The 13,005-nt window shown below is 41.7% G+C and overlaps 1 protein-coding gene across 1 annotated transcript in view; it reads right to left on the bottom strand.

Moving 5' to 3' along the window:
* Positions 1-13,005, bottom strand: part of LOC309361976 (myosin-3) — a 31,934-nt gene that overhangs the window by 11,847 nt on the left and 7,082 nt on the right. The window contains exons 8-26 of the mRNA XM_081897377.1: positions 12,012-12,075; positions 11,835-11,933; positions 11,521-11,624; positions 11,307-11,445; positions 10,873-10,991; positions 10,017-10,166; positions 9,599-9,769; positions 8,794-9,103; positions 8,167-8,246; positions 7,470-7,557; positions 7,266-7,383; positions 6,738-6,861; positions 6,521-6,657; positions 5,057-5,312; positions 3,395-3,637; positions 2,914-3,090; positions 2,195-2,340; positions 2,017-2,107; positions 182-571 (exon numbers count right to left, since the gene is read on the bottom strand). Coding sequence (XP_081753503.1) covers positions 182-571; positions 2,017-2,107; positions 2,195-2,340; positions 2,914-3,090; positions 3,395-3,637; positions 5,057-5,312; positions 6,521-6,657; positions 6,738-6,861; positions 7,266-7,383; positions 7,470-7,557; positions 8,167-8,246; positions 8,794-9,103; positions 9,599-9,769; positions 10,017-10,166; positions 10,873-10,991; positions 11,307-11,445; positions 11,521-11,624; positions 11,835-11,933; positions 12,012-12,075 — 3,006 coding nt within the window. The remainder of the gene's footprint in view (positions 1-181; positions 572-2,016; positions 2,108-2,194; positions 2,341-2,913; positions 3,091-3,394; positions 3,638-5,056; positions 5,313-6,520; positions 6,658-6,737; positions 6,862-7,265; positions 7,384-7,469; positions 7,558-8,166; positions 8,247-8,793; positions 9,104-9,598; positions 9,770-10,016; positions 10,167-10,872; positions 10,992-11,306; positions 11,446-11,520; positions 11,625-11,834; positions 11,934-12,011; positions 12,076-13,005) is intronic.

Consider the following 13,005-nt stretch of genomic DNA (forward strand, 5'->3'; position numbering starts at 1 on the left):
CAAGTGCCTCATTCTAGGGCTCATATGTTTTTGCCCAAAAATCATCTGCTTCAAAGACCTTGATAGGCAAAATATACCTTTTCAGAATATATGAGATACATTTCTTCTTTTGGTTCACAACTGAGAATGTACATTTTGTAGTCTGGACTGTGAAGAGCTACTCAAATTTACTTTCAAATACCTTAGACTTGGTAACGGACTCGAGATTGCTGGCCAGGTCATCAATCTCCATTTTGCACTCGCTCTTTTCCTTCTCCAACTTTTGTTTGACACGTTGCAGGTTATCAATTTGCTCCCCAAGCTCCGCCGTACTATCAGCATGCTTCTTGCGGAGATTTGCAACTGTAGCTTCATGCTGCAGGGCAGATTCCTCCAGGTCACGCCTCATTTTCTGGAATTCTGCTTCCCGCTTCTTGTTAATTTCAATCTGGGCCGAAGTAGCCCCTCCAGCTTCTTCAAGCCTCTCGCTGATTTCCTCTAGTTCACGTGCCAATTCAGCCCGCTGCTTTTCTGCCTTCCCCCGAGTTGCCCTCTCAGACTCAATCTCCTCTTCCAGTTCCTCAATACGAGCCTACACAGGAGGAGGAAGTGGTTATGGTTACCAGTAGTTGATAATGAAGTTGTTGGTTATGTGAAGATGCTGCTTCACAAAGGTTCATAAAATCAAAGAACGAGAGATAAGGAAAGGAGAGACCAGGAGCTCACAATCTAAAATCAGCAGTGGAGAGATGGAAGATGCTAAGATAAATGTGAGAAAATGCAGTTACATGTACTTGGACAAGGCTGCAGTTGGGAATAAGAATTCAAGAGGTTAAGGCCAAGGCTTTGTAAAACGGGAGAATTTGAAAGGCGGGATTTGGAGAAAAAGAGACATTATATTTCATTATATTTACTTGGAAATTCCAAGTAAAAGGGGCAGTGAGGAAAATGGGGGGAACTGGTGGAAGAGCAGGGCTGGCCTGCCCATAAAGCGAAGTGAAGCAGGCACCTCAGGTCAGGGGTGAGCAATCTTTTTCAGCAGAAGGCCGGTCCACTGTCCCTCAGACCTTGTGGGGGGCCGGACTATATTTTGGGGGGGAAATGAACGAATTCCTATTCCCCAAAAATAACCAAGAGATGCATATTAAATAAAAGGACACATTCTACTCATGTAAAAACACACTGATTCCTGGACCGTCTGCAGGCCAGATTTAGAAGGCAATTGGGCCAGATCTGGCCCCCAGGCCTTAGGTTGCCTGCCCCTGCCTCAGGTGATGGAAGCCCTTGCAGCAGCACCCTCATGGGCACCACACCGCCACTGCTGCTTGTGGAGAAGCAGTGCTGACATTGGCGCCAATTTCCAGCGACATAGGAAAAGGGTGCTTCAGCAGGTGCAGTGCAGTGGCAGGGCAGCACTTCCTATTTCACCTCAAGGGGCGAAATGGGACATGACACCCTTGCAAAAGGGATCAGGAAACTTTTGGCATCAAGGGTGTGAGAGTTGCAAGGAGCAAAGGACAAAACCAGGGATATATTGGGAAATATTAGCAGAAAGTCATGTTGGGGTTTGTACTGGTCATAGATGGAAATGAGAAGCATAGTGACATAGAAGAGCTGCTTCAGAGACACACATTTGAAAATAGATTGTAATGTAATGTACTGAGGCTGTTGAAAACAAACTATTCAAAACAACAACAATTTGAAAATGGAGCCACTGTGGTCCTAATTCTTTGTGTCCTAACAAACACATATACTGTACTTGAAACAAATTAATCCTATTAAACTTCTGTCTTTCACTGCTTCCAGACAACCTGTTTACTCAGCATAGTTACTATGCTAAGGACATATACCAGCATCTACCCAAATGGGTGGTAGATCTGCACAAAAGTGTGCTGAAGTCTGGAAGCAGTCTTACAAGGAGGGCATGTTTCATTATATCATCTTTACGTATCTAAGATTATTTATAACCAAACATTTTAATTCTTGTTACCAAGTGAAAATGAGCTGGGATGCTAGAATGAAGAAAACAATTTATACCTGAAGTTCTTTGATTTTCTTCTGCAGCTGGATACCCAAAGTTTGCTCGTCTTCAATTTTGCTTTGCATTTGACTGTACTCAAAGTCTTTCCTATAAAGGAATTGAAGAGGCAGTTTAATTAAAAAGCTACCCCATAAACATATTTTAATATGCAACTACAATTTACGATTTCCGTACTTCTTCAGCTTTTCTTCTAGCTGCTGTTTATCATTTTCTAGATCCATTATGGATTCCTGGGCAAGTTTCAAGTCCCCTTCTAACTTTCTCTTAGCTCTTTCAAGATCCATGCGGATTTTCTTTTCCTGTTCCAAGGAACCTTCCAGCTGCAACGAAAGCTTAATGTTAGTGCCAGTCTCAGATATTTTTATAGTGGGAAATTACTAATTCCTTGGGTTAAACTCAGTATTAACAAAGTATGAATTGAGTCCCTTTGCAGGGAATGGACATTTGCTAGCAGGAAAGTGAGCATTTCTGTATCTCCAACTAAGATGGGAGGCAAAAAAACCCCAACACCCTTCAGAATCCTCCGTCCCCATTGTCACACAAATATCAGTACAAACTAAGGGTAGTGTTCCTTATCCACTATTGTTTTGCTAATGATGTGCTTCCAGAGGATCTCCTCTGAACTAAGGGACCTTTAAGCCAGTTTATTCAGGGGGAAACATGTATGTTACCAGGAGAGCCCTGTGTCCTGTTATGTGTAATTTCCACTTGGGCACATTAACAGGCTCAAAAACAAACTTTGTTAACTTAGAGATGTTTCATTTTCATTTGTATACCACCTTTTTACATAGCTATAACTCAAGGCAGCTTATAACAATCCAGCCCAAAGCAAGTAAGTCATCATGAAAAAATATCATGCCAAGTTCAAGAATGACTGGGATTAGCTGTCTCACATCATCAACTTGCTGCTCCAGCTTGGTTTTCGCTTTAGTGAGAGTGTTAACTTTGTCTTCTTCAGCTTGTAGGTCATCAAGAGCTTGTTGATGGGCCTCTTGGAGGGCTTTCTTCTCCTTGGTTAATTTCACAATAGTTTCATCCAAAACTGCCATTTCTTCTGTTAGGTTCTTCACCTACAAAACACAGCATAAGATTGTTGATGGTGTTGAGATCAGCTGAAATACTGATTAAGGACGATTAAGGGCAGACATTTTAAGGATAGGATCATTGTAAGCTTACTCTTTGTGTTTGTTCTTAACTTACTGTCTTTAATTGCAGAGGTAGAGGCACGAGATGGGAAGCCATTTTACATAAGAAATTAGCAGTTTGTAACATGAGAGTGAAAAGTGTGACAATTTTTCAAAACTTTATATGGCAATTGAGTATCTTGGCAGATAGTACGGGAAACGGCATTTTGAAGGCAATATTAAAGGTTACCTTGTTTTCAGTGGCATGCTTTTCTTTTTCAACCTTAGCCAGTGTTAACTCCAGGTCATCAATATCTTTCTTCAGTTCGGAGCACTCATCTTCCAGTTTCCTTTTCTTGGCTGTCAGCTCTGCATTCAGCTCTTCTTCGTCCTCCGCTCGTTCAGTCAGCTCCTTGATTTTTGCCTCCAGCTGGATTTTGGTTTTGATCAGCTGGTCACACCTCTCCTCAGCATCTGCCAAACTTTCACTTTCCTTGTTAGGGAAAAGTGTATCATCTGTATTATCATTCAACTCCATCAGACAGTATAACAGTATACCACTTTCTAAATTGCTCCCCCCCCCCCTAAAGACAGCTAAAAGCTTTGACTTCTCTCCATTTTATCTTCATAACTGGGATCCAAACCAATTCCAAGTCATCAAGGTAGCTTTAGACTTGTGTTTGTCAAATGACAGCCACACATGACATGCTGCTTTAAAAACTGGTAAGGGGAGGGAAGGTTTTCAAAGACAGTTTCTGTTATGGCATGAAGGATGTCTTCTGTTCCAGGGGACTGGAGAACAAACAAACAAACAAACAAACATCACACCAGCTGGACACAAATTCATAGAAATTCCTAAGCATGTCTTTGCATCTCAGCCCATTAGTGTGTATCTTTTTGCAAGATGGACCATTCAGATCCAACATCATAATCAGTTCCACCTTCCCACTATATGCCTTCTCTTCCATCTCTGTGTTTGATTTCAAGATTTGGTGGTCACTTTAATTATATACTGGGAGATAGATAGATGATAGATAGATAGATAGATAGATAGATAGATAGATAGATAGATAGATGATAGATAGATGATAGATAGCAAGTGACACTGTAGCATTAGTTCAAGATGGGGTTATCTGTGCTGTACCTATATAGTCAAAAAGGAAATACAATACAAGAGAAGAAGGGAGGAGTTTTGTGGTGCCAGTATGACCTCTCAGACTGTATGCTGTTTAATGTCTCTTGTTTACTGAGAATAATTCAGGGTGGGTTTCTGGGTTTGGGGGCTGGGGGGGAGAGAGAGAGAGTGAGTGAGTGTAAGTATAAAGGCTATGTTTGTAAGCTTTTTCAACTGCTTGTGTTACCATTTGATTTTAACTGGCTATTCTTCAAACTTAGCATAAGTAACTGTTCGGAAGGAAGGAAGGAAGGAAGGAAGGAAGGAAGGAAGGATCTGAAAAGGATCCAGCCAATAGGCAATCCAACTACCTAGCTGTAGCAAGTTTTCCTGCAATAAATGATGGAAGGGCTTTCCCTTCTCAATTACAGCAAAAGTGACTGGTCATCTGCTGCCCAGGGTGCCAGGTGCAAACAAAGGAAGAACAGGCCAAATGCAAGATGACAGCAATAGGAAGGAGCGTGGCATGAGGCAAAACAGCCCCATAACGGAAAAAGGCAGCTCATGAACAGCCTGAGATGGATGTGAAGGGCAGCAGGGTAAGTAGCGGCATGTCAGAGTACAGATCTTACTGGGAGCTTGCTGTGAAGCAGCTGACGCAAGCTAGAGATCTCAACTGGGGACAGCTGACTGATGGGGAGAGGGAAAAGCCTGATGAGATAGTGATAATTTAATAATTTGCTTAGAGCACCACATTTCCTAAAACTGACCATGGGGAGATATTTGTGAATTACTCACAGACTGCACTTGAAGCTGCAAGTCATTTTTCTCCTGCAGCAAAGAGACCATTTTCTCTTCCAGTTCCTTCCTTTTGGCTTCAGATTTAGCAAGTTCTTCTTTGGTTTTTTTAAACTCTTCTTTCATATTGGCGAATTCTTTCTCTGCCTCTGCACTCCTCAGCAGTGGCTTAATCTTGAAAAACAGCTTCATCCATGGCCAGTGTTTGACGTTCATGAACGAGCGAATGTTGTACTGGATGGTGAAGATAGCTTCCCTGTGATGGAACCAATTCACAGAGTTACTCATTGCGGAAAGTTAGTTTTCCTAAGCAAAGCTCAGGAGCTCCTTAATGCAGCTTCAACTGCAAATTTTCAAGAGGCCTGCCTGTAAATAATCAAATGAATATGCAACTACTTGACCATTTATTTCCCTTAACTCAGGGGTGGGGAAACCTTTTAAGCCCAGCGGCTACATTCCCTTCTGGGACCACATGCCAGAGGGTGGATGGGGCCAGAGGCAAAACTAGATAGAGCAGGGACATCCAGCTCCCAATAGACTGCAGTCTACTCACAGTATAAAAAAACTGGCAGTGATCTACCTATTTTCATTGGATGGAACACAGTTGTTGAGCTTTTTTGGGAATGCCAAAGTTGTGGAGCGTTTTTGGGGGGACCCAGAGTTTTTGAGCATTGTTTTTAGGAAGACAAAGGTATGGAGCTTTCTTTTCTTTTTTTGGGGGGGGGAGATCACTGAGGGGCCAAAGATCCTCCAGGATCTACCAGAAACACCCCGTGTCCAACAGGCAGATCGCGATCTACCTGTTGGACATGCCTTAGATAGAGCAATAAAATTTTACAATTGCGCAGTAGGCTAGTTTCTCCATTCACACCCTGTCCTCCGCCCAGGAAAGCAAACTGAAGCTCAAGGGCACATTCCAGACAGGCAAAAACACTCAGAAGGATGCAAAGCAGGCCCAGTGATAGGTGGAGAGGGTCAGATAAGCCTGAGGTTGCCCACTCCTCTCTTGACTTGAGTGAAATAGTGTTCATCACCCCTCTTCTGAAAAATCTGATTTAGCACCTACAGTTAACAGAATTTCAAGAGACCTGTAGCAGATATCTTTTGGTGCAAGCCCAACCATATCTACTCAGAAGTAAGTCCATTGGTGCTTTCTGCCAGGTAAGTGAGGTTAAGATTGCATCTTAAGCAATTAGTTTCAGTTTGCCAGCATTTCTATGTATAACAGAAGAGGTGAGGTCTGCTCCTATAGCCCAAGGAGATTATAGCACCATGATATGATTACATAGGCACAACACAGAGAGGGTGGGAGAAGTGGAAATTTTAAGGAGTGTTTCAAAAATATCATTTGTAGGGTATCTTTCCTCTAACACTTCTGGGGAATCAAGGTAAGGGCGGGAGGGGGAGGCTCTGCATATAGTAAAGTGAAGCTCCCTGGTGTAAACCTGGGGAGAAACATTATACCTTCTTTCCACCATTTTTTGGTATTCTATTCTCATGAGGTACCCTCTGCACATAGCTTGTGTGCGAGTGATGAGCAATGCTAGACGTTCGTCTCTCATCTCTTCCAAAAGGCCCAGCAGCCCAGCCTTGAAAAACACCTAAAAAGAGAAGGCAAAGTATAGTCGCTGCCCAAGTAGAGCCACTGCTTGTACTCTTCTCAGCACAGAGAAGTGCTTACTTTGGTGTGTCCAAATTTGTACTGGGTGTGATCAATATCAATAGATCCCAGCAGTTTCTCACAGGCTTTCTTGCTGTCCATAAACTGGCCCTCTGGGATAGCACTAGCATTCAGAACGCGGTATCTGTCCATTTAAACACAAACAGGTTTTAGCGCTCTAAACAGTGGAGAAGGAAGAAGCTCTTTCCCACTAGCAAACACTTCTAAACAGCTTAGGTAACTGCCCATAAATAGGCAGCAAGATTGTGGTTAGTTTGAGGAGGCTGTGATACTTTTTATCCAAATATTTATTTGTATTGTACAAAATCCTAAAGGGAAGTTCCCCAGGCAAAAACAGTGAGGGCAGGGCAGCATTAAAAAGCATATTTTCTGCAAAAAATAAATAAATACCATTGTATCTAAATTATAGTCTATAAAGTGATGCTCAAGCAGACACAGGTGTCATTGTTATCCAGAATTCTAGACAGTGTTTTCCTAACAAATTGCCTCAATGCAAATTAGGAAGATCATAATAAATGTAGCTGAGACCTTTGTTTAAAATCCCCATATAAGATTCTGTTTGGAAATCCCTTCCTGCAGATTCGAATGCCTTCAAGCACTCCATTACACCGTAGCTGGTGCAGAACAAGCCTGTGATCCATTGCACCTGTGGAAGAGAAAACATAAATAGCAGCTTTCCCTGATACTCGACTGAACTCCTGCTGGAAATTGATGTCAGAATGTCTTAGTTACCTGGAGTTTTAGTTTCATTGGGGATGATGCAACGCACAAAATGTGGGTGAGTTGTCCGCAAGTTGGACATCAGTTTGTTCAAATTTTCCTGTAATTTGGAAATTTATATTATATGCTGTTAAATTTTAATTATTCTGATAAAAGAAGCCATATTATATTTATTTACAAATGTTCTTCTTCTTCCACATGCCCTAAAATAAAATTGAAATGTGTAGGCTAATAAGGTCTGCTCCCCAAAAATGGAAATAAGATTAACTTATTTGTTACATTTACTGTACTTACCCCCACTCCAAGATCTAAACCTTATTATATACAAGCCTAATACCCATAAGCACACCTTAAAATTGTTTATTTTATCATTTCTAATTATTATACTTTCTGATCCCTTTGTAATTTAAGTAGATGATGATCACATGAAAAAAGCAAAATTATTGGGGTGTGTTGTTGTTTGAAAAAATGTACCCACCGCAGATGCATGATCAGTTTAGTCCAGCATTCAGTTTCCAACAAAGGATCAAAGTCAAAGGCATCACTGGGTGATATATGCTCTTAGGCACATCTATAAGCCGTCCACCATTTGAGCTAATGGCACCACATATACAAACTATTCACTATCCAATTAATGAGATTTGCTTCCACAAAAATATATTTATTGCAGCGGGGCACCTGTCTTTCTGAGGATGCCTGCAAGCCTTACCCTGAAAAGTGCAGAAACAGTCTGGAAGGAAGACCCCTTTTTCTTGGCAGCTTTCTTCTTAGTAGCACCACCACTTTCAGCTGCAAAGCAAGACGTAAGTACAATTGGCAATATTTCTGGTCGGTCAGCCATTCTGGCTATCCTTTTAACCAGTGCAAGAGGTCAAAGAGTTTTAAGCCAAATATAATAGATCAGGGTGGCCCAAATTTTCATACCAAGTGGGCCAAAAGACATGGAACTCACAGGCCCACAGGCCACACACTGTCTTGTCACAGGGGTGGGGTGGGGAGTGAGGTCAAAATTTGACACACCCACCCAAGTCCTTACAGTGCCTTTCCAAAGCTGGCTAAGTGAGGCGCCAGGCTTTGGGGAGGAGGCTTTGGCTTGGTTCTAGAGCCCTCACACCGCCTGCCCAAAGCTAGGAAAGCACTAACTAGGCTTTGGGAAGGAGAAGGGAGGACTCTAGGACCCAGTCAGAGCCCTCACATCTCCTGCCCAAAGTCCAGCGCCTTGCTTAGCCAGCTTTGGGACGGCAGCATGAGAACTGGGGGGGTGCATCAAATGTTGCCAGACAAGGCCTTGAGGGCCATGTGTTGGACCACTCTGTAATAGATGAAGATAACATACCATCCTCTATGGTAGCAAAGGCAGCATAAAGATTGGCCAGAATCTTAATGGATGATTTCTGATAGAGTCCCACAACAGTTTCATTCAAAGGGTCTTTGTTCTTCTCCAGCCAGCCAGCGATATTGTAATCCACAATCCCTGCATAGTGGACCAAGGAGAAGTGGGCCTCAGCCTTGCCTTTGACAGGCTTAGGTTTCTGGAAATTAGCAGATTTCCCAAGATGCTGGTCATAGAGCTTGTTCTTGAAAGAAGTGTCAGTTGCCTTAGGAAACATGCACTCCTCTTCCAGGATGGAGAAAATGCCCATTGGCTAAATGGAAAAACAAACAAGTTTTATTTCAAAAATGTATTTCTATGAAGTGGATATTTATTTACAAGGCAACAGGGGTGGATCTACTATGAAACTAATGAAGCATAAACTTCAGGGGCCCTAATCCCGGAGGGGTCCCAGAAGTGACGTTATTCCACATTGCTTTGAAAAAATTGGGTCTATTAGATCCAGTTTCTGTCACATGACTCAAACGGATTAATTTTTTGCTGTATGTATTTCACCAATTCCAAAGTCTGAGAGTCAGTAGCACAGATGTTGTAAAGGTGAAATGTCACAGTACAGCAATTTTAAGCAAAATCTGAGATGTTGTAGTTCATATATATATACATATATATGTCATAGAACAACCCCATTGAAGAAGATAAGAGGTTACCCAGACCTTGTTGCTGGTCATGAAGGGGTCCCAATAACAGTTCAACTTTCAGGGCCTCAAAAATCAAGGTCTGCCACTGTAAGACAATATGGCAAATGTACCTTCTCAATAAGCTCAATGCAGGCAGCCAAGTCCATTCCAAAGTCTATGAAAGTCCATTCAATCCCCTCCTTCTTGTATTCTTCTTGTTCCAGCACAAACATGTGATGGTTGAAAAACTGTTGCAGTTTCTCATTGGTGAAGTTGATGCAGAGCTGCTCCAGGCTGTTGAACTAACACCAGAATATATGATGTTAATATGATGGCTTTGGCTTCAAAGGTACACAGGTAAGCAGTTTTTAGAATTAATTCTTCACAATTTTTAGAAGAAAGAAGGAGGCTATGCAGAAGGGAATAATGGAATATTTTCTTAATTAATGGTACCTCTTTGAGGTTAGCCGACTTTCTGGAACAGGTTCAGCCTAGGCAGTTAATTTGGCTGTTACAAGAGAAGCAAGAAGTTACAATGGGTCCACATACCTCAAAGATTTCAAAGCCTGCAATATCCAAGACCCCAATGAAGTGTTGCCTGGACAGCTTTGTATCCAGCTGTTGGTTGATGCGAAGTACCATCCAGAAAAATAGCTTCTCATAGACAGATTTGGAAAGGGCATTGACAGCATGATGCACCTGCAGGCAACAGTCCAGACAATTAGCAGCCACTACATAGTTAAACAATGTTGCTGAAACAAGTCACTGCACAAGTTGTTAGAGCTCAGTTGGTATAGCATAAAATGGTTAATCTCAGGATTGTGGGTTTGAGCCCCATGTTGGGCAAAATATTCCTGCATTGCAGGGGGTTGGACTAGAAGACCCTTGTGGTCCCTTCCAACTGTGATTCTATGAATCACTGTCTGGCCTAGGATATGGAATGACCCAGGAATAATAGTGTTAGCTAGTTAAGATGGAAACTGAATGATCCCAGCTCAGAAACCCACCACAAGAGGTGAGTAGCTTAAATATCTGATCTTTTTGCTTCAAACTTCTCCTTCCAAGTTGGGTGGGGAATACAAGCTGCTTTACCACAGGGCTTCCTGAAAGAAGATGATGATGGTACTGGGTGTCCTATACACGTTGTCTCATCTCACCAGTTCCTCTCTATCTATCCCAAACTATTGCAAATGCCCTATCGATTCCCTGCTGGTGTGACCTTTTCTGAATAGTGCTCCAGTGGCATTAATCTAGCTGGGATGGATGTTACCAGAAGAAAACAGATTTCCCCCCAAACTTGTAAATCCTTACTAAGCAGCATACTGAAAGGAAGAAATGTACCTTGCCTGAGTAAGAGCCCCTCACATAAGCTAATACATGTTTTTGATCTGATGCATGGCCTCACCTGGTCCACTGTTTGACCTTTGGTCACATATTCATTTCCCACTTTCACTCGGGGAAAGCATAGGGCTTTCAGTAAATCTGAAGAATTCAGGCCCATCAGATAAGCTGCTTTGTCAGCCTCTACAAAACAACATATGAGAAGCAAATATGGATGGAACTCTTTCAGGACAGCCAGAAAGCAATAATCATTTGAGAATGGGATAGTCACAATTAAAGTTGTAGCTGCAATTGTAATTTACTCATTAAAATTATGACAGGGAGAGCGATTCAGATTAATTGCCGAAAGCTGAGGAAGAACTGTATATAATCTCTTTTAATGTGAAATCTTTGCAGGATGCTTTGCACACCTCACGTGAAAATTCTCTCTCCACCCCCCCCCCCCAATGAGATCTGGAAACTGGCTTTTTTTAATGGTGTATGCCAGAGATCTGTTACCTTCACTGCCATCTGGCTCTGCCTGCTCCTCTCGTGGTTTCTGCTTAAACTTCATGTTCCCATAATGCATCACTGCCCCAGTTAGTTTATAGATTCCAACTCTCTCTTCAGCAGTGAAGCCCAGGATGTCTATAGCCGTCTGTAAGATAGTTCATGCAGCAATTAGCTGAAATTGTTACTCAGTATTTATATTAGCAGCAGCACTTATACTTACATCTGTAGCTATTAGTTCCTCTTGGTCATCTATGCTTTGTACTGAAATCTCCCCTTGGCTTATAAATGGGTAGTCATAAGGGTTTGTTGTAATGAGAAGCATTTCTGAAATGAAATTAGAAGAGTCTGATAATCGCCACATAACATCTTAGATTAAGATACAGAAGGAGAGTAAATGGTTCTGAGCAATTCTCTCTCTCCCTCTCCCCACCCAGTTCTGTGTAGCTCTGGTTGAGCAACTAACATAAGATCCTCTTCTGCTTTACCAGATAATCTGAGACATTCAGGAAGGAAATAAATGAGAATCCTTCTTACCAATAAGTTCAGGCTTCTTATTGGAGAGAATCTGATAGAAAATATGGTAACTTCTCTCAGCCTTCAGCTGAAAAGTTACTCTTGATTTTTCCAGCAGATCTGCAACAAAGATTCACATTTAATGTTTGTAAACCCGGTTTAATATTTGACTGGCTGTGTTCCAATCGGGATACTTACAGGTCTCAATATCTGCAGAGGCCAGCTTTCCAGTGGCACCAAAATGAATCCGAATGAATTTGCCCTGCAAAGTACAGAGAAAAAAGTCACAACAGAGATCCAGGTCCTTTCAGAAAACACAGCTACCAGGATTAGATCTATTATGGATTTTTCATTTTAACATTTTTGCTTGTTTGTTTATTGGAATTGCTCCTTATGTTTCTAGATGGAAGGGGCCTTGATTTCTGTGTAAGTTTCTATTTCCAATGGAAGGTGTTAGTTGCTTTGGTGGTTCAGCTAAAAAACCAAAAGATGAGATTTACCGTATTGGCTTGAATATAAGCCACACTTTTTTTTTCCAATTTCCGACCGTGAAAAGTTAAAGTGTGGCTTACAAAACGACCTTACAAAAAATGGCTTTTATGATATCGCTGTAGGATTTTCTAATACATTTGCCATTTGTGGGTGTGAGTGCCTATGAAATTTTAAGGGAGTGTCATATTTGAGTATTGTCTTTTTCTTTTTCTTTTTTCCCCTTGAATTTTAAAAGTGTGGGTTATTTGCTGGTGTGGCTTATAGTTGGGCCAATACGGGTAACTATTTCAATAAACAAATGATTTCTGTAAACAGGGCCAGACCTCTTAGTAGGCGCAGTGAAGCAGCTGCTTCAGGTGGCAAATGTTGAGGACTGGTGCTAGAGGTTTTGAAGGACAAATCTGTGTGTGCTGTACAGCCTGTCCTGTGCCTCCTAAGCTAGTCTGTTAACCTCAAGTACATTAGAAAATGCTATTCTACTGCTAGAGCTGAATCCCAGCTTTTGGCTATATGCATTTATTGATGTGCACAGCTCCACTTCCTTCTGTGAAATGCATCAATTTGCAAGCTGCTTTCTTAAAATGAGATAAGTTTAGAAGACATGAAAAGATGCTACTGAAGCACTTCAAAGTCTTGGCACTGGTGTACAACTTATCAAAGACAAACAAGAATTTGAAATCTTTATGTAAAACTGATATGT

This window comes from Podarcis melisellensis, assembly GCF_964234715.1.
Source record: "Podarcis melisellensis genome assembly, chromosome: 2".
Lineage (NCBI taxonomy): Eukaryota > Metazoa > Chordata > Lepidosauria > Squamata > Lacertidae > Podarcis > Podarcis melisellensis.